The following is a 25678-nucleotide window of genomic DNA, read 5'->3' as shown; positions in this document are numbered from 1 at the left end:
CTAGTCCGGCGGCCTTGCGTGGCCCCGGTCCCTTCCCAGGATCGACCGGGCGCAGGCCGTCGGGCGTGCTGGCGCCCCAAGCCCGAGCCAGGAGCCTGGTGTCTGTGCCGGCTGCGCTGCGCCGGCCTCCTCTCAGCAGCAGCGGCGGCGGCGCTGGGGGGGTACTGTTTCCGGGGGTGGGGGTGGGGGTAGGACCGGGGCGGGGGGAGCCGATGATGTCAGCGGCGGCGGCGGCGGCGGGGACGGGCCGGGGCCGGGCGCTGGGGGGGGCCGGGGCCGGAGCCGGAGCCGGAGCTGGAGGCGGGCGAAACCGGAGCGGCCGGGGGCGGCCACGGTGATGAGCCGGGCCTGGCGGACACGGCGCCATCGCAGTCAGGTGGGCCCCAGGGCGAACCGGGCAGGGCCAGGGCGGACCGGAGCCAACAGCCGGGCCCCCTCCCCGCTGCCCGGTACCGCGGGGGCCCGGGCCGCGCCCCGAGCCGCGACCGCTCCCCTTTGGGGTTGACCTGGGGGCTCAGGGGTCGGGGGCTGAGTCTGGCCCCGCCTCCAGGCGCGCAGGGCGCTGGGGGGCGACTAAGGGGGCCCGGGTACGGCGTCCGACTCGGCGGCGGTCGGGGTGGGAGGCGGGGGGTGCGATCGCCTGGGGCCGTGGAAAGGGCCGCGCTCACTCCTCACTTGAAGGGTTAATTCTGCAGCCCGGTGTCCCCCTCCCCCCGTGGGGCAGGTTGGGGGTGGGGTGGGGCTGGTGTGAGCCCGGGCCGGCGCTGCAAGCTGCTGGGAGGGCGATGGCGTAGGAGCCAGGCAGAAGGGGGGAGGGGTGGGCCGCCGAGCGCCCCAGAGTTGGGGTGTGCGGGGTGCGCAGGGCGAACAGGGGCCGGGGAGCCGCTGCGCCGTCGGGGCAGGGTTGTGGCTGCGAGTCCTGGAGCTTGTGTGTCTCCTGCTGTGTTGTGGGGCAAGGTAAACCTCTCCTGATCACCACTGTTTGCTGGTCTGGTAGCCAGGGGTCCAGCAGGGCCCTCCCAGGCCATGGGGACACAAAGCCAGATGGAAGGGTATCCAGTGTTGGGAGGCAGAATGACAAGATGTGGCCCTGTGGCTCTGGGTGACAGGTCCGCATTTGAAGCTGCGCACAATACCTGCGGAGTTTGTTAGGTGTGGGGTTTTAGGTATGTTTCATATCGGGGTGTGTTTTCTTGCACATATGTGTCTGGTCCTGCACACATGAACTATTTGTGAACTGTTGTTTTCTGCAGAGCTGGTGACGGGTAAGTGCTGTGGAGGGCACCCAAGTGCTGGGTGTGTGTGCTCAGTTGGAGGGGGCAGTTGTGTACCCTTGAGTCAGAAGGCGTTGGGTCCGGTCCGGTTTCTGCGGCCCTGCTGAGGTGTGGTCCAGTCTTGGCGAAGATGGCCTACTGGATGGGTTTGTGGGTCCGTGTGACGATCGGGTGGCATGGAAGGGGGGGGTGCATATCTAGAACTCGGGTCCTGCAGGCCCCGTGGGAAATGAGAACCCCCAGGGTGTGTCTCAGGTACCCGTGGGGCAGCTGGTACTGGTGTCTGGGGTTCTGGGTGGAATGTGCAGGTTGTGTTTATGGGATCATGGGCAGCCGAGCGAGGGGAAGGTTGTGTGTTTGCAACATTCCCTACGGGATTCTTTTGTGACGTTGTTTGTGGGAGCCTTTCGTGCTGTTGGGCCGGGAGGCAAGCTGGTCAGAAAACAGTTGTGGGGAGGGAGGTGGCGTGACAAGGGCAATGTGGGCCTCAGACTCTGGAGATCAACCGCGAGCTGTGTGTGCGTGCCTGCTCCTGCGTGTTGAAGTGGCTGTGTGGGGCCGCTCTGGGTATGTGTTATGAAGAAGGCGGGGAGATAAATATGGGGCAGAGCAAGGGCAGCAGGCGGGAGGCCTGGGTGTTGTCGGGTGGCCCGGCTAGTCCGTGCAGGGTCTGCGTGCTTGCCCCTTGCCGGCCCGCCCAGCGTGTCAGGGTCACCAGGAGGAGAGGCCTGGCGGCTGCAAGGAAACTCAGTTTGGACAGAGTGGCTCCTTGGCCATGTTTACGTAAAGGCCGGGTGTGACTCTTGTCACTGAAATGGAAAAAAGAAACACGAAGTTTTCAGTCTCCTCCTCCTGCTTCACCCTCTCTCTGTCCCCCTTGCTGGTATCTCTGCTTTTCCATCTCTTCTGTGACGCACATTAGGCCACTCCTGCGACTGTGGAAGGGTCTGGAAACGGAATTTGCTCGCTAGGCAGATTCCTCAGAACAGGTTTTCCTCACCTTTGGGGCCCTGGCCCTTCTGTAGGGGCGTGTGTATGTGTGTCTGTTTGTTCCAAGTGTGCACACCCTGTGGTCTGGCCTGGCCTGGCTTGGAGGGGGCATGTGTGTGGGGGCTGGGTGGACGCTATGGCTAGGCCCCCTGCCCGGGGGCGTGCTGGCTGCTGTGTCAGGCCTGCACAACAGGTGCACCATGGCCTGGTGGAGGGGAAGGAGGCCTAGATGAGAACAGAGGAGTTCAGGCCCTACCACTTCCTCGCCAGCACTTTCCCTAAGTGACCCTCAGTTCCTCATCTGTAAAATGGGGCTAATCACCTTCCCTGTCCGTCTTCCAACAGGGCTGTAGGTACGTAGCACATTGGGAAGCATACCTGGAAAGTAGCTACACTTTGGGGACTATGCCCATGCCAGCCACTGTCAGCCCTCTGCCAGCACTGAGCCCCTTCTTGGGGCTTGGTTAATAATAACAGCAGGAAACACCTATTGAACACTTACTGTGTACTAGGCACTGTTCTTAATGCTTTTACATATGATCACTCATTTAGTTTTTCCAATGCTGGATGAAAGTGGGAGTTCTAATTACTTCCCTTTCTCAGATGAGACAGCCAAGGTCCAGAGAAGTCATATGCACAAAGCCATTTAGCTAATAAGAGGTAAAGCTGGATTTGAACCCAGGCAATCTGACTCCAGATCCTGGGCTCTTATATGCTGTCCCCTGCTGCTTGTGGTGGGCTTCTCCATGCATCCCCCTCCACATACATACACACACTTCTGCCCAATTTCTGCAGAACTTAACACCTGCAATAATTCATTTCAGAAGACTGGTATGTTTCAACAGTGATTCAGGGAGTCCCTGCCTGGGAGGGAGAACTTAGCATCTGCTGCTGGGTACTGGCCACACGGGCACAAAATGTTGATGAAGTGGGTGAAGGAGAGATTGTCCTTGTTCTGAGAGTCAGGGAGGACCAAGACAGAGGTGGCATTTGAGGTCAATTTCAACATTTTGGAGGTATTTGGAGAAGAGGCTGGGCAAAGTTTTTATTTCTGGCAGGAGAACCAGCATAGGCAGAAGCCTGGAGGTGTGGGAGTGCTGAGGCTGGAGAGCACACCAGAAACTGGAGGGGAGATTCACTCCAGGCAAGAGGAGAGAGGAAGATGGGGACTGGACACTTGAATGCCCAGCTGCTGAATTTGAGCTTTATTATGGAGTGGAGGCTAGAGAGGGGTTCAGAGCCCAGGAGTGACAATGCCTGAGCTGCTTCGGGGCTGTTGATTCTCAGTGAGAGGAAGCCTGGATGGTAGGTGCTAAGACCGGAAGCAGGGGACTAGCTGCAAGCCCTGGCCTTGAACCATGAGACTGTTAACAAGGCCTTGAGCTAGTTTGGGGGCCAGAGGTAGGGTAGAGGGAAAGCTTCCAGAGCCATTCCCAAGCTAGGCCGCAGATCTGACCAGACTCAGTGACGGCTAGACGTGGGGAGCAAGGGCAAGGGAGGAGTCAGACTTGACACAGTTAGCCTTTAGCACATGAGCTCCTGTGTGTGTGTGTGTGTGTGTGTGTGTGTGTGTGATGGTTCTGGCAGCCTGCTAGCTGGCCCTAGCCCCCTTAAGGCAGGACATGGTAGTGTGGCAGAGGGGAGGACCCAGCATCTGGGTTCACATGGGCCTGGATGTGAATTCTGACCCTGCTGTTCACAAGCTGTGTGACCTTGAGCAAGGTAAATCCCTCTATGAGCCTCAGTTTCCTCACATGTAAAACTGGGATAATGTAAATGCCAACTTGGAGTGGCTGAGGAAACCATTAAATGAGGCAATGCATGTAAAGCCCTGGGAGTAAAAAACATAGATAAATCAAAAATAAAGCCCTGGAGGTGTATTAGGCAGAACACGAGTGCCCCCGAAGCGGTCAAGTTACACTCGCCACCCCAGCTCCTGGCCAACTCAGTCCTGGCCTGAGGATGGTGTCCTTCCTAAAGGTGGGCACAGTCCAGGCAGGCTTTAAGAAAGCAGGTTCATTCATTTACCCAAAATGTTTTGAATCCTCCTACCATGTATCAGGCAATGTTCTAAGTACTGGACGGAGCAGCGGACAAAGCAGACAAAAATCCATCCGTCCCCTGGAGCTTGCCTTCTAGAGATGAAAGAGCAGTAGTCTTAGTAAATGCCAAGAAGGAAAATAAAGTAGGGAAGGGGGATAGGAAGCTTGGGGAGGTACAGGGCAGCCAGGGAGGGCCTTGGGGGTGACTTTTGAGTCAAAGCTGAAAGGAGGTGGGATAGCAAGGCGTGAGGCTGCCTGAGGAGAGAATGTTCCAGGCACAGGGAACAGCTGGAGGTGGAAGGTATCTGGTGGTGGTGCTCACATCCCCACCTCAGTCACACCTCTGAGATCACACAACCAGTTAAGAGTAGAGAAACGGTAAAAACAAATAAAAAAACTAAAACCACAGAGCCATCAGACCTACCATGAAGCCTGATTTCTGCCCCTTTTCTTCACCACTTCCCCCCACCATTTTCCGGGACTGAGTTCCAAGATGATAATAAGAGCTAGCACTTCCTGAGCATCTGCTGCATGCCCAGCACTCTTCTAGGTACAGCCGGTCATCAGCTTGTTTATTCTCTACAGCTCTACGTAATGGGCTCACTTCATTATCCCCAGCTTATAGACAAGGAAACCGACATACCGAGAGGTGAAATAATTTGCCCAGGGTCCCATAACCAGTGTCGTCTGTTCCACCTCGTATAACCCCGGCAGGGCAGCGGCCAGTGGTGGGGCAGTTGAACTCAGGAGAGCCAGATCCAGACCCCGTTTGGTTAGTAGAGAGTCCAGGGACAAGTCACCCCACCACTACATTCTCTCTGCCTGCAAGTGTGGCATCTAGAGTATTTAAAGCCTCCGTTTCCTCATATGTACAATGGGGTTGATACTAGCCCCTGCCTCCCTGTGGTCCTTTTGAGTGCTGAAATGAGATGATGCAGATAAAATGCTTAGTGCCAGATTTGACACAATGTTTATCTCAACGGCAGCTCCAAGTATCATGACGTTGATGGTTCTAGGTGATCTCCAAGGGCCAGGACAGCCTTGGACCGCTGTGGTTCTGAAAAAGCCTGGACAGGCCTTGTCCATATATCTTGGCAGTCAGCACACAGCCACGCCTGGGTAGAAACCAAGCCCATTTGGTTGTGCAAGTGGCCAGGCCTGGCCAAAGGGTGAGTAGGAGCTGGAATCAAACCTTTTCTTTGCTCACCTGTGCAGAGCTGCTACCTTGAAGAGGCCTTTCCTCTATTTTTTCCCCTTCCTCTAATTTTTGCAAAGATCCTAGATGGGCTGGTGGGGAGCCCTAGTGGGTTCTGTTTCAAGAAAAACAGAACTGTTATCCCATACACTCTACTCACAACACTTCTGACACCAAACGTGTGGAGTTTCTTCCCCCACACTGGCCAATTCTCTGACACTAGCTGTGTGTCCTAAAATTCAATTCAATTCTGATATTATCTGCCTGGAGATAGCATCAGATTCCACAGGTTGAGGGCTCAGTCCCACAAGATTGCCCCCACTTCAGATAGCAGTTTGTAAGCCCAGACCTCCTGTACTTTTTTTTTTTTTTACAGCTTTTTAAAATTTTTATTAACTTTTTTTTGGCCACACCACGCTGTGTGTGGGATCTTAGTTTCCAGACCAGGGATTGAACTCATGTCCGCTGCAGTGGAAGCTCAGAGTCCTAACCACTGGACCACCAGGGAATTCCCCAAACCTCCTGTACTTCTGACTGACCAGCAAGAATCAGACTTTCTCACAACCTGCCTCCTCAGCTTTGATAATTTGCTAGGATGGCTTATAGAACTGAGGGAAATACTTGTGTTTGTTGGTTTATCATATAATAAAGGATATGATAATAGCCAGATGAAGAGGTCTGGATGAGTCCTGAGTGCAGGAGCTTCTGTCTCCACAAAGCTAGGCTGTGCCACCCTCTCACCATGGAGATGTGTTTAGGAACTGGAAGCTCTCTGAACCCCATAGTTGAGGGGTTTTTATGAAGGCCTCATCACATAGGCACGATCAGTCTCCAGGCCCTCTCCTCTCCCCAGAGGCAATGGGAGCTGGGGCTGAAAGTTCCAAACTTCTCATCATGGCCTGGCCTTTCCAGTGACCAGCCCCCATCCAGGACTCCATGGAGAGTCACCTCTTTAGAACAAGAGACACTCCTGTCACCCAGGAAATTCCAAGGGGTTTAGTTTAGGAGCTTGGTGTTAGGAACTGAGGTCGAATGTTAGAATAAATGCCCCTAGCACCCCCATCTGGAGAAGGAAATGGCAGTCTAATACTCTTGCCTGGAAAACCCCATGAACAGAGGGGCCTGGCGGGCTACAGTTCATGGGGCCACAAAGAGATACGACTGAGCAACTAAACAACAATGCTCCTATCACTTGGGAAATTACACGAGTTTTAGGAGCTCTGTGTCAAGAATGGGAACAGAGGGGACTTCCTGGCGGTCCAGTGACTAAGATTTCACACTCTCAGTGCAGGGGACCCAGGTTTGATCCCTGGTCAGGGAACTAGATCCCACAAGCTGCACCTAAAAGATTCCAAATGCCGCAACTAAGACCCAGCAAAGCCAAATATATATATATTTTTTAATAAAAAGAATGGAGACCAGGACCAAATATATTATACCTGACCCTTAAACAATGTAGGGGTTAGGGGCACGGACACTCTACCCAGTGGAAAATCTAAGTATAGCCTTACAGTCAGCCGTCCATATCCAAGGTTCTTGTGCGTGCTCAGATTCAACCAATCTCAGATCTTGTAGTACTGTAGTATTTACTATTGAAAAAAAAATCCACATAGAAGTGAACCTACGCCGTTCAAACCCGTGTTGTTCGAGGGTCAACTTAATTTCTTATTATATCACAGAATCACAGCCATAAACATCTCTTTCATCCTGATGTGGTATAACCAAGAATGAAGGCTTTGGAGCCAAACAGATCCCAGCCCTGCGACTAACTGATCTCATATATCTCTAGTTGCGGCAAGCGGGGGCTACTTTTCCTTACGGTGCACAGGCTTCTCATTGCGGTGGCTTCTCTTGTAGAGCACAGGCTCTAGGGTGTTTGGGCTTAATTGCTCCTTGGCATGTGAGGTCTTCCCAAACCAGAGATTGAACCTGTGTCCCCTGTGTTGGCAGGCGGATTCCCATCCACTGCCCCACCAGGGAAATCCCTGCCTGTCACTTAAAGTGAAGCTAACTGCTACATTTTAGGGTGGTGATGAGGAGCAAATGAGGTAATACCAGTGAAGCACTGACTCTTGGGGGTCCCTGTTGGCTGGTGGTTGTCACCAAAGGGAGGAAGAGACCTTGTTCTCTTTCCCCATTTTGCAAACAGATGTGAACACCAGCCCAGGAATCCTTCCCCTGGATTCCTGACCCACCTGCAGTCCATCAACTGATGGGGTAGCACTCGACTTAGGTGTGTGCCTGGCACTCGGGGCTATGAGAAACTTTGATTCTCATCCCTGTTTACCTCCTCCTCCAGGAGAGGACTGAGGGCCGCCTTTTGGCTGAAGAGAGAAGGCGTCTTAGTCCAGACAGTATGAGTAATAAATAGGAAGAGAGCATTTTTGGGGGGTGGGGTGGGAATTGCATGAGAAACTCCTGACGCAGGACACCTTGGAGGTCATGTGTGACCCCGGGCGTGTGGAAGGGGAGGCCCCCCAGGCTTTGTGGAGGGTGGACAAGAGGGGCTGAGAGCTCTGCCCTCAGATCAGCAGGCCTGGCTCTGTGAACAGGCCCCACCTGTCATGACCAGCTCTGTGTGTCTTTGGCTAAGTTACTCTATGGCTCTGGAACTGAGATCTTCAACTGAAAATTGAGCCCCCAAAGCTGAGTCTGTGAGTTGCCTTGTGGGCAGTGACTGCCATGGCTCACATTTGGGTTACCTGCTATTCCTTTTGGATAAGACTCCCAGCAAGAGGTGAGGTAGGGGTTGTGTTCCCCGTTCCACCCCCACTTTTTTTTAAGCCAAAGGCCCAAAGCCGCCACCTCTCAGAGTAAGGAGGGGGACCCAAGCTTCCTCACTTCCAGTCTGGTGGCCTTTCCAGAGATTGGAGCAAGCTGGCGCGTGTGCTCGAGACGGTGGTCTTCAGTGGTCCCCTGGCACCTAGAAACCCTCTCTAAGATTTATGTGACGAAGTCCTCTGCTAATTTGAATATCTAGCAGCTTGGTCCAATGAAAAAGGTCAAACAAATCTATTTTGATATGTAAATAAGACTGTTATAATAAAGGACAACATGCAAATCTTTGATTTCCTTTTGAGTCCCAAAGATTAGGCTCAAGGGACTTGAGACTGATCAGCAGGCTTCCCTGGACCTACAGGATTGAACTGATGTTGCTGGATTGTTTTGAGGCAAATTGGGAATATGAAAATTATCTTATTCCTGTACTTCTGGGGGCCAGCAGAACAGGCTTTGCAATAATCTGTGACATCCTAGGTCCGATTAGAGGCCACTGAGCAAGTAACCTGATTGGTTCCCAGGAGGGTCAGGGTCTCTAGAGCTGCCCAGGCCTCTCTGACCCTGCATGCGGCACCACTCCCCATCTCCTGGGTCAGCCTCCCGCCCAGTTCCCTTCCCAAGGACACAGTTTCTGTTTCTCCACAGAGGGAAGAAGCACGGCAGAAGGGACTTGCTGAGCCACTTCCGCTCCACTCCATGTTGGCTGTGCTCTCAGGTGAGACGGGTGAGAGGTCTGCTGGGAGGGAGACTGGGCCTGAGGCTGCAGGCGAGCAAAGCAGCCATATCCTCCAGGCTGAGGAGGCCTGGGAAATGGCCATCAGCTGTGGGGGCTCCCACCCCCTCCCAGTGGGAGAGAGGTGTCCATTGCTCCCCCCGTTAGTCTGTGACTTGGAAGTCTTGACCCCTGACCTTCATCAAGACCTGAGGAATCCCTGGCCTCTTTCAGCCCCAGATGTCTGACACTGGCCGGACGTGGGGTGGCTAAGGTTAACCCCTAACTTCCATGATCAGAAGTCAGTCAGCCTTCCACCAGCCTCTGGCCAACAGCCTCCAACCCCCGCCCAGCTCGCCTCTGACTTGAAAGCCCCCTGCCCTCCGCCCAGCCTCTGAGACCCTCCCCTGGCCTCTTCTTCATCTAGGCTGGCGCCATGCCACCCCCAGCAGAGGTGACAGACCCATCCCATGCGCCCGCCGTTCTGCGCCAGCTCAATGAACAGCGGCTTCGCGGCCTCTTCTGTGACGTCACCCTCATAGCCGGAGATACCAAGTTCCCCGCTCACCGCAGCGTTCTGGCTGCTTCTAGTCCCTTCTTCAGAGAGGCACTGCTGGCTTCAGCTCCACTGCCCCTCCCACCCATCACTGGGGGCTCAGCCCCCAACCCCACCACCACCACAGCGGCCTCCTCCTCCTCCTCTTCCTCCTCTTCCTCTTCCTCCTCCTCCTCCTCCTCTTCCTCCTCCTCTCCCTCTCCAGCTTCACCTTCAGCTTCATCCCCACCTCGGGTCCTGGAGCTGCCTGGGGTCCCAGCAGCTGCCTTCTCTGATGTCCTCAATTTCATCTACAGTGCCCGGCTGGCATTGCCTGGTGGTGGAGGGGACGGGGCAGCTGTGGCAGAGATCGGTGCTCTGGGACGGCGTCTGGGCATCTCCCGCCTGCAGGGCCTGGGGGAGGGGGGTGATGCCTGGGTGCCTCCTGCTCCAGTTCCCATGGCCACCTCACAGCCTGAGGAGGACAGCTTTGGGCCTGGGCCTAGGCCAGCTGGGGAGTGGGAGGGGGACAGGGCTGAGGCCCAGGGCCCTGACTCACAGCCTGCCTTGTCCCGGCGGCCCCTCCCCTGCCCCCGATGTGGGAAAAGCTTCATCCATCCCAAGCGGCTACAGACCCATGAGGCCCAGTGCCGGAGGGAGGCCAGCGCTCGGGGGTCCGCAGGGCTGGGAGCCAGGGGTTCTGTCCCCAGTGGCCCTGCAGGAGTGGACGCCTCAGCCCTGCCCCCAGCGGTAGGCTTCCGAGGTGGTCCTGAGCACGTGGTGAAGGTGGTGGGTGGCCACGTGCTCTATGTGTGCGCGGCCTGTGAGCGTTCCTACGTGACCCTGTCCAGCCTAAAGCGGCACAGCAACGTACACTCATGGCGGAGGAAGTACCCCTGCCGCTACTGCGAGAAGGTGTTCGCACTGGCTGAGTACCGAACCAAACACGAGGTGTGGCACACCGGGGAGCGCAGGTGAGTGCTCTGGACGGCCGGGGACTGGGGGTGGATGGGGGTGGAGAGGTCACATGGGACCTAGTCCACTTAGGGACCACATGGACAAGGGAGGGAATGGGCAGAGCATGGGGCCCAGAAAGCCATTCTCAGATGTCTGCTCACCCACTGGCCCCTGCTCATCTGTTTTCTGTCACTCACCCTTCTGCCTCCCTCCAGCCCCGTTTCCTCCCACTGATGTTTATTTCTTAGCACCGCCAGGTGTCACGTCCTGGCTTGGTGATGTGGAAAAGGCCAAGGAGGAAACAGAAAGTTGCCTCATGGGGCAGGACAATAGGAAGCACAGGCATGTCCATCTACAGTTCTAATGTACCCTTGTTGATAAGATACTTCCCCATCTGTCAGGTGAGCTTCAGAAGGCGGCTTTGGGAGTTAGGCAAGGTATGTGATTATTCCCAATTCACAGATGGAACAGCTGAGGCCTGGCATTGCACAGCCAGTGGGGGACACTGAACTAGGACTGGTGTCCCTTCTGAAGCTGGTGGGGTGAGACAAGCAACATGAGAGAAGGGTGAGCAGATGGCTGGGGCAGTTCAAGGTCTGAGCGGAGACAGGAGAGAAAATGGGAAGCTAAGGCCCTAGCCTCAGGGCCCCTGACTCAACTGGCTCTGTCCCTGCCCTGTTCCCTGGCCCAGGTACCAGTGCATCTTCTGCTGGGAGACCTTTGTCACTTACTATAACCTGAAGACCCACCAGCGAGCCTTCCACGGCATTAGCCCAAGCCTCCTGGCCAGCGAGAAGACGCCCAATGGAGGCTATAAGCCCAAGCTCAATACCCTCAAGCTGTACCGCCTGCTCCCCATGCGGGCGGCCAAGCGGCCCTACAAGACCTACAGCCAGGGAGCCCCCGAGGCCCCCCTCTCTCCAAGCCTCAACACAGCGGCCCCTGTGGCGATGCCAGCCAGCTCGCCACCCGGACCCGCACCTGCCCCAGAGCCTGGCCCCCCACCATCTGTCATCACTTTTGCCCACCCGGCTCCCTCAGTCATTGTACATGGGGGCAGCAGCAGTGGTGGAGCAGGGAGTGGGCCGGCCAGCACAGGGGGGGCCCAAGCCGCCTCAGTCATCACTTACACTGCTCCCCCACGGCCCCCCAAAAAACGTGAGTACCCACCTCCTCCCCCCGAACCTGCAGCCGCACCAACCAGCCCAGCCACAGCAGGCAGCCCAGCCACAGCCGCAGGGCCCGCCACAGCCATGGAGGAGGCCAAGGGCCGGAACCCACGGGCCACGAGGACTCTGACGTACACGGCCAAGCCAGCTGGCGGGATTGGCGGGGGCGCGGGTCCCCCTGCAGGGCCTGGCCGGGGCCCCTCTCAGCTCCAGGCTCCACCGCCACTGTGTCAGATCACTGTGCGAATCGGTGAGGAGGCGATTGTCAAGCGCCGCATCTCAGAAACAGACCTGCGTCCCGGGGAGCTAAGCGGCGAGGAGATGGAGGAGAGCGAGGAGGAGGAGGACGAGGAAGAGGAAGAGGAGGAGGAGGAGGAGGGGCAGGGGGAGTCCAAGGCTGGCGGGGAGGACCAGCTCTGGAGGCCCTACTACTCCTACAAGCCCAAGCGCAAGGCTGGAGCTGTGGCCCCGGCTAGCAGCGGGGGCAGCGGGATGCCCAGAAGCCGCCGGCCACCTCGCTGGAGACAGAAGCTGGAACGGAGGAGCTGGGAGGAGACCCCAGCAGCCGACGGCCCCACGGGGCGTGCCCGTGGTGAGAGGAGACACCGCTGTGAGGACTGTGCCCAGACATTTGCCAGCCTGAGGAAGCTGCGCAAGCACCAGGAGTCCCACAGCGGGGGCCCCCACAGCTCCCGGTCTGGACGGAAGCCCTCCACCCGCCTCACCTGCCCTCACTGCGCCAAGGTGTGCAAGACGGCCGCTGCCCTGAGCCGCCATGGGCAGAGGCACGCCGCCGAGCGACCCGGGGGCACCCCCACGCCTGTCATTGCCTACTCAAAGGGCAGCACTGGTGCCAGAGCCGGGGAGATTAAGGAGGAGGCCCCCCAAGAGATGCAGGTCTCTTCCTCCAGCGGGGAGGCAGGTGGTGGAGGCGGGAGTGCTCCTGCTGAGGAAGCTTCTGAGCCTGCCTCGCTCCAGGACCCTGTCATCTCAGGAGGGGAGGAGCCCTCCGTGGGGGCAGGAGGGGCCACCTATGCATACCCACCTGTGCAGGAATTTCCACTGGCTCTGATTGGGAGCGGCCGGGAATCAGGCAGTGGCAGGGGAAAAGGTGGGAGTGAGGGGCCAGGTGGGGCTGGCGGGGGAGACCGGATGGAGGCGATGGGAGCTGCCAAAGTCACCTTCTACCCTGAGCCCTACCCACTCGTCTATGGTCCCCAGCTCCTCGCCGCCTACCCTTACAACTTCAGCAACCTGGCCGCTCTCCCGGTCGCTCTTAACATGGTCCTACCTGATGAGAAGGGTGGGGGGGCCCTTCCCTTCCTACCAGGGGTCTTTGGCTACGCAGTCAATCCTCAAGCAGCAGCCCCTACCCCCCCAACCCCACCACCCCCAACTCTTCCTCCACCGGTTGCCCCCAAGGGAGAAGGGGAGAGGGCAGGGGTTGAAAGAACCCAGAAGGGAGATGTGGGGTGAGCTCTGGACCCAGATCCCCCCTTTCACCAGATGCCACCCTCCCTGAACCCCCGCCACTACCAGCTCCCCGGCCTCCCTGCCCCTTGGGAGCCCCTCCACACTCCTGTGCAGGGACCTGGGGGCCTCTGGAGCTCAGGGGTCAGGCTGCTTTGTGTGAGATTGTAGTTTTCCCACCACCTGGGAAGGGGTCTTCGGTGGTTCCCCTCTCAGTTCTCCTCCAGGGAATGGCCTCCGTGAGGGGCAGGGCCAGCTCATCCCTCCTCAAGCCCTTGGGGCAACTGAGCAATATACTTCCATGAATCTCTACTCACGGCCCCCACCAGCTCTGAATGTCTAACCCGCCCCCTGATTCCTAAACTTAGGGGGAAACCATCTTTCTCCCCGAATGTTCCCCACCCTGCATCTTGAAGCTTTCTCTAAGCCCTTGCCCAGATGCTTCCTAGCACATTCCATCCTTTTGTGGCCCAGGGCCTGGACCAGACCATTGTGATACCCAACACTTACCCACCTGGGAGTGGGCTTCAGATGCCATTCTTCCCAAGGGTGGGTTTCTGTGTCCCTGTTCCCTTCACGTTAAGACGCCATGCCTTCCTTGGCTTCTACGCCTTTGGATCTTCCATATTCCTCCTCCTACTCCAAGACTGTGGAGATGGCTCTCCCATCCTGGTCAAAGAGCGGGGTGGGAGGGAGGGCTACCTATCTGTTCCTTGGCTGAGTTCTTTCCCAGCCCAGGCAGCACCAATCTCAGCCCTGCTTTGACCCTCAAATCTAGTAAGCCCCAGACTCTTCACGGCGAAAGAGGTGAGCGGATTGCACCTCTTCCTGCCTCTGTATATGGCCTCATCTGGGCTAAGCCAGATTTGGGGGCCAGGAAGGAGAAGCTCTATATAGGATGGGGGAGGGGTCCTACTTCCTCCTTGTTTTTTTTCCCAATGGTTTCTCCCAGACTAGACCAAATAGCCAGAAAAATGATGGGGGTTGGATGGGTAGGTAAGCCCGAGATTTGCACACGACCTCCCATCCTTACCTTAGCCCTCTTTCCCCCCAGTATCACTTCCCTCACCAATTACTCCAGATGGTTTTTGGGGAACCATCCTACTCCCCTGGTGGGCTTTGGGGTATCCCCACCAACTTTCCCTCCAAAATAGCACCTTACACCCCATCTTTGACTCAGTTTCCCACACCCAAAGATCCCAACCTAGGGATGGGGTACAGGGACCTTGTAAGTCCCTAATCCCTAATTTGCACTAGTTAACCCTGGTCAGGGGTCCCTATGTTTCCTTCCAGTGGTGGAGTTGAATAAATGTTCACTCCTAATTCTGATAACTGGGCCTCCCCACTCTGTGATTGAATGAACACTTCCCATCCACCCACCTCCCCCACCACCACCCCCCACACACACACAAAAAGCTCACAAGGGGAGAGCCAGTTTGGGGGAGCAAATTTGATAAATGGGAATTAGAGGAGTGCAGTTTAAAAAGGGGAAAAGTTGCCATCATCAAAATGGCAGTCCTTTTCCCAGCTACTGTTTTTTGGGGCCGAGATGGCTGCCCTCTCAACTGATGCTGAAAGGGCAAGATCATGGCTTTTGGAGGGAGGTGGTTTGGCGGGAGGGACAGGAGCAGCCTCCTGCCTCCTCACACCCTCCCAGCAAACGGAAAGGGAGGTTTTCGACAGGCTCCCTGAATGTTAACCATGGAGGAGTGTCGCTCCTTCACTCCTCCTCCGTCTCTTTGCACTTTTCTTGGTCTTGGCCGCAGTCCGAGTGAAGAGTTTCCTACTGAATGTACTGAGTTCCAATTTTTAAGGGGGAGAAAAGTTTAAAACAGGGAAAAATGAAAAAAAAAAAATCACTAAAAAATTCCCACAAATCTTGTTTCTGGCACTTTAGAAAAACTGCGAAAAAAAAAAAGTACATAATAAAGAATACATATATATATATCTACACACAAATTATATATATAAATATATATATATATACACAGCGGAACCACAAGAGAGACTGAGGAAGGCCTTGGAGGCAGGGGGCGGGTGCAACGGCAGTGCCCCTATAACCTTAACCTGCACTCCTCTGAGGCAGAACGGCACAGGAGATGGAAGGGGTTGAGGATGGACCAGGGAATTGAATTTCACAACAGGTCAAAATTCTAAAACCATGGACATTTTGGGAGAACTGAGACTGTAGACATTTATTTTGTTTTTTTGTTTTTTTAATCTGATTTAGGAAAATAGTTTCCAGAATTTGGTGGTTCTGGGCAACAAAGGAGATTGTGGCGAAATGGAGATTAAAATACATGTATCTGAGCTGGGGAACTTGAACCTTGTGAATTTCAGATGTTGGAAATTTGGGATTTTGCAATTTCGTCTTTTGAAAATTATCAAGTCTTGTCAGTTTGTGCCCTCTTTCCCCATGTTCCCTGGGAAGAAGGGTGACGGTGGAGTGGGAAGGCCACTGGTTCTGTGCCACAGCACGCAAGATTTAGAATTCTACAGACTCTAGCTCTATATGTAGTGAGGACCCAGATTTAGAGAAACTGACCAATATTTATCTCCGCATTTGTGTGTGTGTCCAACTCTCTAGGCCAATAAACCAACAAGACAAACGAATCGTGCTCCGCAGTGGGATGCCAGGTGCAATTATTGGCGTGGCTGGTGGGTCTGGCTGGACAGGGACATGCTAACCTCATCTCACAGGGATCCCTACGAGGTTAGCCCTGTTTTCCCTCTTTAGGACAAGAACTTGCAGCAACTGAGTAGGTGTGAGTGCCTGTTGACCCTAGGTCCTTCACTGTAATTGCTGCAGCCACTGGGCTCAAACTGACTTTGCTCTGACCTCCAGGCAGAAACATTAACACAGTCCAGTTCACACAGCCTGCTGGGCACATGATCTTCATGTCCCAGAAGGGCCATGCCTCCAACCAGGTACAGCCTTTTCTCCAAACTGAAAGGAAACTGAGGCACAAAATGTGTGACGGCCATAAGCGACACTTTTCTTGTTCCACTCCTGGCCTTCCACGAGCTTCAACTCCTCATCCCCTGTCCTTCCGCTGTATTTTGTCTAGCGTTACTCAGGAATGAGCAAGGTAAAAGAATGGTTAGGTGGGTGGGGGCTTTGAGGAATTCTGATACAAATACCTTGACTGGAGTGGGCGGCCACAAATCGGCTCTAGCAGGTTGCTGCCAACAGGGGAATCAGATCTGGTGTTACTGTAGACCTTAAAAAATTTTCAAGAGAAGCCAGAAATCCAAATTTCTCTGTGAAATATCCACATTTTAATTTATTTATAATTTTTTTACAGCTCAGAGTTTTATTCGGTCAACAAAGGATAGTACACCCTTGAGGTGTGAAGGCAGGATGACCCCAAAGGAGAGTCTTTTTTTGTTTGTTTTACATTTTAAAAGAAGCAAACCAGATTTAAAATTTTGGCCAACAACATGAGCCAAACAAAACATATCAGTGTGTAACTCTGATGTATAATGTTTTTGTTTTCTTATATGATGCTCAGTCTAGGGGCCAGATTCTAAATACTGTTAATATTAGCTTCATTTTACAGATGGGGAAACTGAGGCATAGAGCAGTTTAGTAGCTTGTCCAAAGTTTGAGCACCAAAGCTGGAACTTGAAGTTTTAAAAGTGTGCTTTTTATCCTCTTTACAAATGCATCTTTTTAGAAATAACCTTTTCTTTTTTAATCCTAAAGATATTACATATTACAAAATATGATAAACTGCAGAAAGGCAAAAACAAAAAATGATCACTAGTACCAACATGCAAACTTCAGCACTACTACTTAGTGTATTTCCTCACAGAAAAAAAAAAAAATCCCTATTAATTCAACCAGAGGTAACTGCTATATAGGTTAGGATCTGTGCTAGGTGCCCGGGATATTACAGTGAACAAGACAGAGTTTCTGCCCTTAGAAGGCATACAGTCTAGTTCTTGTCGTTTGTTCCATTCATTGCCAGCATAGGTGTTAACATCCAACGGAGCTTCCTCAAGAAGCCAAAGAATAATAAACTGTTAGTGCATTTCAGGTGGGCCCAAGTCCCCCAAATGCCTAGTCCCATTTAGGCTCCCTCCTTAGAAATGAAATGATGAGAGAACTGGACTCCTAGTGATGGAGTTAAGATGCAGAAAGGTACAGGGCTTAAGAGCCCTGCCAAACTCTCAATTCACCTGGCCAAGGATCTGGATCTCCACCTTCGTCCCAGCCTCAAGGAAAAGGGTCGGCGGGGGGCAAGTGGTACGTGGCATCCAGAAAGATGACGAGGGTCCCAACGCTCGTGAAGATGATGAAGGTCCATAGGAAGAGGCGGTCCACTACCATGGCCACAAATTGCCAGTCCTCCTTCAGCTGGGGTTAGGCAGAGGAAACTGTTCCTGAGTCCGGACCCCCAGGAACGGCTGCCTCAGGGCCCTGTACCCCATCCAGGTCCTCCCACCACAGCTTTGAGACAAGGGCCGGCCTCAGTATAGCAGAGAGCCACCACAGGCGATGGATGTGAATCAAGAACAAGAAGGAAAGTAAAGACAGGACCCATTGAGGCAAACTTCCACTCAGAAATAAACCCAAGGGACTTCCCTGGTGGTCCAGTGGCTAGGACACCACGCTCCCAATGCAAGGGGCCCGGGTTCAAACCCTGGTCAGGGAACTAAATCCCACATGCCACAACCAAAGATCCCATATGCCACAACTGCTGCTAAGTCGCTTCAGTTGTGTCCGACTCTGTGCGAGTCCATAGACGGCAGCCCACCAGGCTCCCCCGTCCCTAGGATTCTCCAGGCAAGAACACTGGGGTGGGTTGCCATTTCCTTCTCCAATGCGGGAAAGTGAAAAGTGAAAGTGAAGTCACTCAGTCGTGTCCGACTCTTAGCAACCCCATGGACTGCAGCCTGCCAGGCTCCTCGGTCCATGCGATTTTCCAGGCAAGAGTACTGGAGTGGGTTGCCATTGCCTTCTCCGATATGCCACAACTAAGACCCGACGTAGCCAAATAAATAATTAAAAAAATAAAAATAACACCGAGTGCTGGGGGAGGAGCCTGTTTGCGGGTGGAGCCAAGGCCCCCCAGGCCTTGCCCTGGTCCACCCTTGGTGGACATACCACGTCATGGTCTTCCTGTTCCTGCAGCTGTCGAGCGATGTAGCTGATCGAAGAAACGACCTCCCGTAGCTCAGGAGGGAGACCCACAGCCCGGTTTGGACCATCGATAAATCGCCGCAGGTCTGGAGCAGACAGTTCAGGCTGGAACCTGGAAGAGGCGGGACTGTTTGGCCACGCCCAAGGCGCAAAGACAGCCTGGGCTGGTGCTCTAGCCCCTGCCCCAATTCCCTCCTCCAACGCAATTCCGTGTTTCAAAACCTGAGAGGGCCCCTCCGGTTCTCGCCGATGGCGGCGACCTCTCTAACCTTCTGCAATTTTTCCTAACCTCTTAAGCTTTTTAGTTCCCACCTCTCCACAAAGTGGGCAACAGATGGCATACTACAACTCCCATGATGCTCAACCACAACCTCCGGGAGCTTAGGCCGCCTGCACCGCACAGTCTTCTGGGAATTGTAGTTCTCCCTCCCTTTTATGTGGGCGATGGAGAGTAGGTATTACCTGTTGGGTTTGGGGAAGAGAAAATCATTTGGTGGCTTGCGGATGAAATATTCATCTGTTCCCCGACCCCAGCCACTTCCTGGAGAATCCCTGGGAGCTATGGAAGGTGGCTCCTGCATCTGGTCTCTCTCAGGTTTGGGCCTCTTCAGACCCAGGTACAGAGGGAGTTTGTGGATAAAGATCTGCAGAGTAGATGAACAGGCATGTTGGAGGGGGTTCTCAGGCCTTGAGACCAGAAGAGAAGCCACAACCCACCCCCCTGGTACGTGCCCACTCCTGCCAAGCGTGCCTGAGTCTCACAGGGCCCAGAGTTCTTAAGTGGGTTAGGAGACATCCTGACTGGAAAGAAAAGTTCTAAGGGCTCCCACCCTGATAGTAAGTACCTAGCCCTTGGAATGCTTCCATGGGACCCACCCCACAAAGGGCAGTATTGATGAAGAGAGTCTGGAATCCACACAGAGTTAATAATGTGAGGATAAAATTAATTGTGCAACATTTCAACACCCAAAGACCCTGGCACTCGGACACTCAACCAGGAGTTGAAGTTGTAGTCTCCCTTGGGTCTGTGAAAGGGAAGGTTGAAGCTGATGGGAGAGAGGAGTGAAGCCTGGACAAAAATCCAAATACTAGGATTGAGAGTTAACACAGGTTGAAGGAGGAGGTCTTCTTACCTGACGAACCCAAAGGGGCATTTGGTGGGTGTGGGGTGAGCGATGGTGCAAGTTGAGGACCACAACACTAAGGATGACTGAGAAGGTGACGAGGACCATGGTGAACATGAGGTACTTGATAATGATGGGGACAGACAGGGAGGTCTCAGGTACTTTGTCTGCCAGCAGCAGCAGGAACACAGTGAGGGTCAACAGGGCAAAGATGGAGAGCCCCATCTTCTCTCCTTGGGGGACAGAGGGGAAGATGGAAGAGTTAGGCTTTGTCAGAAGAAGATCTCCCTGGCATAATCAGTGACCATGTTTCCAGCCCACTCAGACAGGGTTTTGGAAGGGCCAACTGCAAGCAAATGACTCCTGCATTTAAACCTCCAACCTGGACTTATTCCCCTAAATTCCACGCTTGCCTTCCTAACTCCTCCATTTGGGTGTCCAACCAACATCTCAGACTTAACATGTCCAATACTTAATTCCCTCACTGCCGACTCTCCCCACAGTCTTCCACATTTCATAAATGACAACTCCATCTTTCCTGTGGCTCAAGCCAAATCCTTTGAGTCATTTTCTGCTCTTGTCCCTCTCATCCCATATCCAACCCATACCAAACCTTATTGGTACAAGCCACCATTACCTCAGGTCTGAGTTATTATAAAGGCCTCCTCTTTGCTTCATCCTTTGCCCCCTGCTGACTGTTCTCAACAGAGCATCCAGACGGATCCCTTAAAGATGTAAATCAGATCATAACACTCCAGTAGCTTCCCATCTCCTTTAGCATAAAAGCCAAAGTCTACTTTGCAGCAAGGTCTTCCCATGAACTCTCTGACTTCATCTGACTTCATCTCCTACTGTCTTCTCTCTTGCTAACTTGATTCAGTTACACTGGCTATTTCTTGAATATGCAAGGCATACTCCCACCTCAGAGTCTTCACATTCACTGTTAACTCCTCCTGGTAATTTCTTCCCTCAGATATCTACCGTGGTCATTCTCTCACTTCCTTCAAGTTTTTGTTCTAATATTGATCAGATATTCCCTTTTTAGTGAGACATTCACTGACCAGCCTATTTTTAAATTGCAACCCCTGTGATAAGCCATAATGAAAAGAATATGAAAAAGAATATACATATGTATAACTGAGTCACTTTGCTATACAACAGAAATTAAACACAACATTGTAAATCAACTATACTTCAATACAATTTTTTAAATAAATAACTTGCATCCCCTACTCCCATCCTCATCCTCCCCAAACCCTTCTCCTACTTCATTTTCCTTCTTAGGACTTGACCTCTTCTTCTTTCTTTTTTTTTAATATTTATTAATTTGGCTGCACTGGGTTTTAGTTGCAGCATGAAGGATCTTTGATCTTTGCTGCAGCATGTGGAAATTTTTAGTTGCACCATGAGGGATCTTTAGTTGTGGAATATGAACTCTTATTTGCAGCATGTGGGATCTAGTTCCCCAACCAAGTATCAAACCTGGGCCCCTACACTGGGACGTCAGAGTCTTAGCTTCTGGACCACCAGAGAAGTCCTTTGATCTCTTCCACTATACTGTTCAATGGATTTATTTATTATGCTTAGACTGTCTCTTCCACTAGAATGTAAACTCCATGAGAGTAGGGATTTTTGTCTGTTTTATTCACTGATGTATTCCCAGTGTCTTGCACATTACAGATGCTCCACAAATATTGTTGCATGAATTAATAAACCAACCCCTGTAGCACAAACTATATAGCAAATTGAAGGATCTAAAAATGAACAAAGTATATAAGAATATGCCAGGTGGCTGGTTATTCTTGTGACATACAACAGGTACTGCGAACTTCAGGGAAGGTATTGAAATAAATAACATTTATGGTCTGTTCTAGTTTAGTTCTATAATATTGGTTTCCAAGATTTGCCTTGCTCCAAGAAGAAGAAGTTATATGTGAAAGTGTTTCTAGAGCTTCATCATTCTCCTTCCCTTAGACAGAGAGGACTTGATTCCAGAGAGAAGGAAAGCATGTGTTTTTTGTTTGTTTTGTTTTGGGGGCCACAGCAGTGAAAGCCCAGAATCTTAACCACTAGGCCACCAGGGAACTCCCGGGAAAAGCATGTTTTGAATACCGGAGTTTAGGACATCAGTCTCTGAATCAAACTGGTACTAACCAGGGTTGGAATAGCGATACCACCTCTCTCTCTATAAGGTCAGCTGAATGACAAACGCTCCTAGCCTCTTTATCCTCCTCTGAAACAGGAAGACAATTCAGCATCTACCTCACAGAGTTGCGAAGATTAGAATTGAGTTAGTATATGCATTCTGTGGATGGAGGAGCCTGGTGGGCTACAGTCCATAGGGTCGTAAAGAGTCAGACACAACTGAGGTGACTTCACATGCACGCACATATATAAAACATATTATTTGTATTATCTTATAGCAAGTGCTCAAAATTAACAAATTACATACACTTACACAAAGTTTACAGAGTACCCTGCATAGTTCTCTCAACTCAGTTAATCCTCAAAATAGTCCTACATGACAGGGACAGTGGGTGTCCGAGTTCCAGATCAGGACACTAAGAGATTAAGGAATTTGCCCAAGGTTACTCTGTTAGCACTTTGTGCTGTATTACAGAGAACTGTTGGATATTATTTTCTAGGGAGATGGGAGGTTTAGGGACTAGTACTCTTGCCTGGAAAATCCCATGGATGGAGGAGCCTGGTGGGCTACAGTCCATGGGGTCGCTAAGGTCTGACACGACTGAGCGACTTCACTTTCACTTTTCACTTTCATGCATTGGAGAAGGAAATGGCAACCCATTCCAGTGTTCTTGCCTGGAGAATCCCAGGGACGGGGGAGCCTGGTGGGCTGCCGTCTATGGGGTCACAGAGAGTTGGACATGACTGAAGTGACTTAGCAGCAGCAGCAGGCATCTGACAAGTGAGGGGACAGAGGATGCCAAGAATGGGAAAAAGAAAAGGAACAGTTATCTAAGCCTGGGAGCTTGCAGGTCAGAGGAGTGGCAGTTCCAGGGATGAGATCCTAGGATTCTGAAGGGAAGAGTTCAGAAGTTACTAGATGCAGAGAAATGAGCAGCAGAGGGGAGATAGCACTTGAGGTTGGAGGGGAAACCTGAATGCAGATGCAAAGGCTCTTCTTGAAGGGAAAACCTAGGTAGGATTGCTGAAGCAAAACTCCTGATGGCCTGAGTTGGCAGGAAAAACTTCCCTGTATTATGGGTGAAGAGGAAGAAGCTGAGCTATTGGTAAGTAAGATAGCTGGGGCTCCTCCCCCCCTTACCTGCATCCGGTGGCAGGTAGAAGACAAAGATGGCCAGGAGAGTGATGAGGATGCATGGGGCAATGACGTTGACCAGGTAAAAGAGAGGCTTCCGGCGAATGATGAGGTAGAAGGTGACTTCTTCACGTCGTCCTTCCCCGCCTCCCCTAGGATCCACTGAAGGCTGAATTAGCCGAGAAGGCTTGTGGATAATCTCCCATTGGCCATTCTCTTGGTGGGGTGAGGGGGGAGAAGAGAAGGTGACAGATATGAGACATGTCTTTGTTGGTGCCAGATATGGCTTTTTTTTTTCTTTCTTTTTCTTTTGGCTGCTCCATGCTGCTTGTCATAGTTCCCCAGCCAGGGATTGAACCCAGGCCCTCAGCAGTGAAATCACAGAGTCCTAACTACTAGATTGCCAGGAAATTCCCAGATATGGCTTTCTCCACCACATCCTAGAGCAGAGGAGACCTATGTAATAAGGGGCAATAAGGGGCTAGCTATAGACCCTGGGCTGGACAGCCCATCTCTATTTGAACGAGTCTCAATTTCCATACCCACAAAATATAGATAGTTATATCTATCTTGCTGACCTCACAGGGACTTGTTGATGGATTATGTTTATCAGCCTGTTAGAAACTGGAAATCATAAAGCCCATGGATGTGGAAGTCATGCCCACTCACCAATAAAGGTCCCTTCATGAATATACACTTCCTGCCGCTCCTGCCCCTCAGGACTCAAGCCAGTTTGCAGGCTGACCTCTGAGCTGTCATAGCTATAGGAACTGAACACCATGGTGCAGTTCTGCCAGTCAAAGGGGAAGTAGGTGACCTGGATGGAATGGAGAGTCACTAGAGCTGCCAGAGAGCTGGTTGGGGCTGGGGGAGTTGGGGAGGTCACAGGGCAGACAGGGGTCAGAGGATACAGCCCCTCAGGAGCTAGAGACCACCAAGGGAGATCACCTAGAAGTGGAGTCATAGAGAAATCAGAAGGTTGTTTGGGGAGGCCATGGACATTGGAAGAAAGGTCACTAAGGAAGACTGGAAGTCAATGAAAGTGGACAGAGAAGAGGAAACTCAACAGAGCGTAAGAGGGATGTGAAGGTCATGGGGATAATGGAGGAGTAGGTCTGAGGGAGGGTTTCTACAAGCGCCTTGAGCTTCCCAGGTGGAGCCCGGAGACCTGGATGCTGCAGCTGCTGCGATAGATGCCCGGGGGCTGCCAGCGCATGGAGCCGTCGGAGGACACCACGACGTTGATGTCCAGAGCAACATCAAAATTTCCATCGTTACTGTAGGAAAAGAATCAAATCAACTCGGATCAGGCCCAGTCCTCCGGAGGCCGCTCCCCTCCGGAGGCCCTGCCCCGTCTCCCAAACTTTGGGAACATCCTACTTGTTTAGGAGCACCACGTCGGGTAGCCACACGGATTCCGCTGAGATGCGGAGTGAATCGATGCCCTCGTGCTCCTCAGGGTCCCAGCTGAGCCTGTAGTCAGTCCATTCCTAGGGAGGCAGAGGCTGAGGGGCCGTCTGGGGTTGGAGGCTGGGAGAAGCCTTGGGATGTGCGCAGGAAGCCCGGGCAGGGAATGCAAGGGAGAGCCGCGCAGGCATGGGGTGTGGTTCTGGAGGCCTGGGCTCTGATTCCAGTTCCATGTGCACTCTTTGGGACCCCATTAACTAATTTTCCTTCCCTCGCATCGGGCCCCAGTTTTTCCATTTTGTAAAAACGAGGGGGTTGACGAGCTAGTCTCTAAAACAATGATTTTCAAACCGCAATTAGCGACTCTTTTAATGGGTCAGGAATCACATGAGTGGCCCCAAAGCAGGGTCTAAATTCTTTTCTGAAGCTTCTGTTTCAGTTACAAATGTGTTTTCTAAGGTCATGATGAAAAAAAAAAATTCTTATTGGGCGGGACATTCGAGGAAATTGTAAAGGCAGCAAGGTCGCCCGCCCTTTCCCACCCTGCGGGGGTCTCCGTACCAGGTCTAAGTAGACTTTTGTGCTCATCTCCTCATCCTTCTCGTTCTAGAAGGGAAAAGTTTTAAGGGTAGATATGATGTAAGTGTAGAGAAATAAGGGGCTCGGTAGGTCAAACTCCCCTTGGAAACTCCCTTCTTTTTCCGAGTCGCACTCTCTTGGGTTCAAGCCCCATCTCCTATAAGCTGCGTGGATTTAAACCCTATCTCGCAAATTTCCTGCGGTCCTTATGGCCAGCCAATTCATTTACCAGTCCCGACAGGGACCGGACTGAATCTCCATCTGCTGTTTATTAACTCTATCCGGCACCAAGCTCCGCCCCAGCCTGTGACCCCGCCTCAAGACCCGCCCTCTGGCCAGTCCAGCGGCCTCCAGCTTCACTTCAAGATCCGCCCACAGGCCTGATCATCGTTTTACCCGGCTCTACCCGGGTCGGTCCAGCAGCCACGCCCACAGCTTGTCCATTGGTCCGATTTCGACCCAACCTGCTCTAATATCCCGTCAGTCTCCTAGTCTGGCTTCGCCCCGGACCCCTCCCCCAGTGGTCCCTGGGTCCCGCCCTGCCTAAAGCCACGCCCCTAGTCGCCTAGTGGCCGGACGCAACTCCCCGCGTGCGCCCTCACCAGGCTGATGAGTTGCGCCAGGGTGAGACCAATGCTGACCCAGACACGGTCTCCCACCTCCCGCGCCGGCCGCACCGTGCTATCATAGCCTGAGAAAAGTTTCTCGCGGAGTCGGCCCTCCGCCTCCGAGCCGCGGGCGCCTGGAGGAGGAAAGAACTGAGTGAAGCCTTGGTGCCCGGCCACGACCTCTGGCCCTGTCACTGCCCCTTTGAGGCCCACACTTACCCGGGGCGAGATGCGCCCCCAGCACCCCCAGCAGGAGCAGAAGCAGCGCCCCTGGGGTCATAGCCCGCCCGCGTCGCTCAGTGAGTCCGCTGGGTGAGTCGCCAGGACAGCCAGCGCAGGGGAAGTGACGAGGCGCCCAGGAATGTGCACCTGTTATTGGGGGGCAGCTGCCAGCCCACCCGCCCCGCCCCGG

The 25678-nt window shown here is 53.1% G+C and overlaps 2 protein-coding genes across 4 annotated transcripts; one reads left to right on the top strand and one right to left on the bottom strand.

The window, feature by feature from the left end:
• Positions 1-241: 241 nt before the first annotated feature.
• ZBTB4 (zinc finger and BTB domain containing 4) lies at positions 242-15735 on the top strand. Of its 2 annotated transcripts, none has more exons than XM_019980412.2 (4): positions 242-376; positions 8925-8994; positions 9419-10500; positions 11175-15735. In XM_019980412.2, exons 3-4 carry the CDS (start codon positions 9428-9430, stop codon positions 13126-13128), a joined length of 3027 nt encoding a protein of 1008 aa, XP_019835971.2. In that variant the 5' UTR covers positions 242-376; positions 8925-8994; positions 9419-9427; the 3' UTR covers positions 13129-15735. The 2 variants fall into 2 exon arrangements, with proteins under 2 accessions (XP_019835971.2, XP_070629100.1); XM_070772999.1 differs by lacking the exon at positions 242-376 and adding an exon at positions 830-957.
• Positions 14808-25599, bottom strand: CHRNB1 (cholinergic receptor nicotinic beta 1 subunit). Of its 2 annotated transcripts, XM_070773000.1 has the most exons (12): positions 25486-25599; positions 25261-25400; positions 24641-24685; positions 24053-24162; positions 23841-23949; positions 23342-23489; positions 22679-22888; positions 19402-19625; positions 18731-18912; positions 18233-18380; positions 17305-17482; positions 14808-16343 (listed from the first exon to the last, which is right to left on the bottom strand). In XM_070773000.1, exons 1-11 carry the CDS (start codon positions 25544-25546, stop codon positions 17342-17344), a joined length of 1518 nt encoding a protein of 505 aa, XP_070629101.1. In that variant the 5' UTR covers positions 25547-25599; the 3' UTR covers positions 14808-16343; positions 17305-17341. The 2 variants fall into 2 exon arrangements, with proteins under 2 accessions (XP_070629101.1, XP_019836861.1); XM_019981302.2 differs by lacking the exon at positions 14808-16343 and having other exon boundaries at positions 16379-17482.
• Positions 25600-25678: the final 79 nt, after the last annotated feature.

The sequence above is a fragment of the Bos indicus genome, chromosome 19 (assembly GCF_029378745.1).
Source record: "Bos indicus isolate NIAB-ARS_2022 breed Sahiwal x Tharparkar chromosome 19, NIAB-ARS_B.indTharparkar_mat_pri_1.0, whole genome shotgun sequence".
NCBI lineage: Eukaryota > Metazoa > Chordata > Mammalia > Artiodactyla > Bovidae > Bos > Bos indicus.
This window is presented reverse-complemented; position numbering and strand designations above follow the sequence as displayed.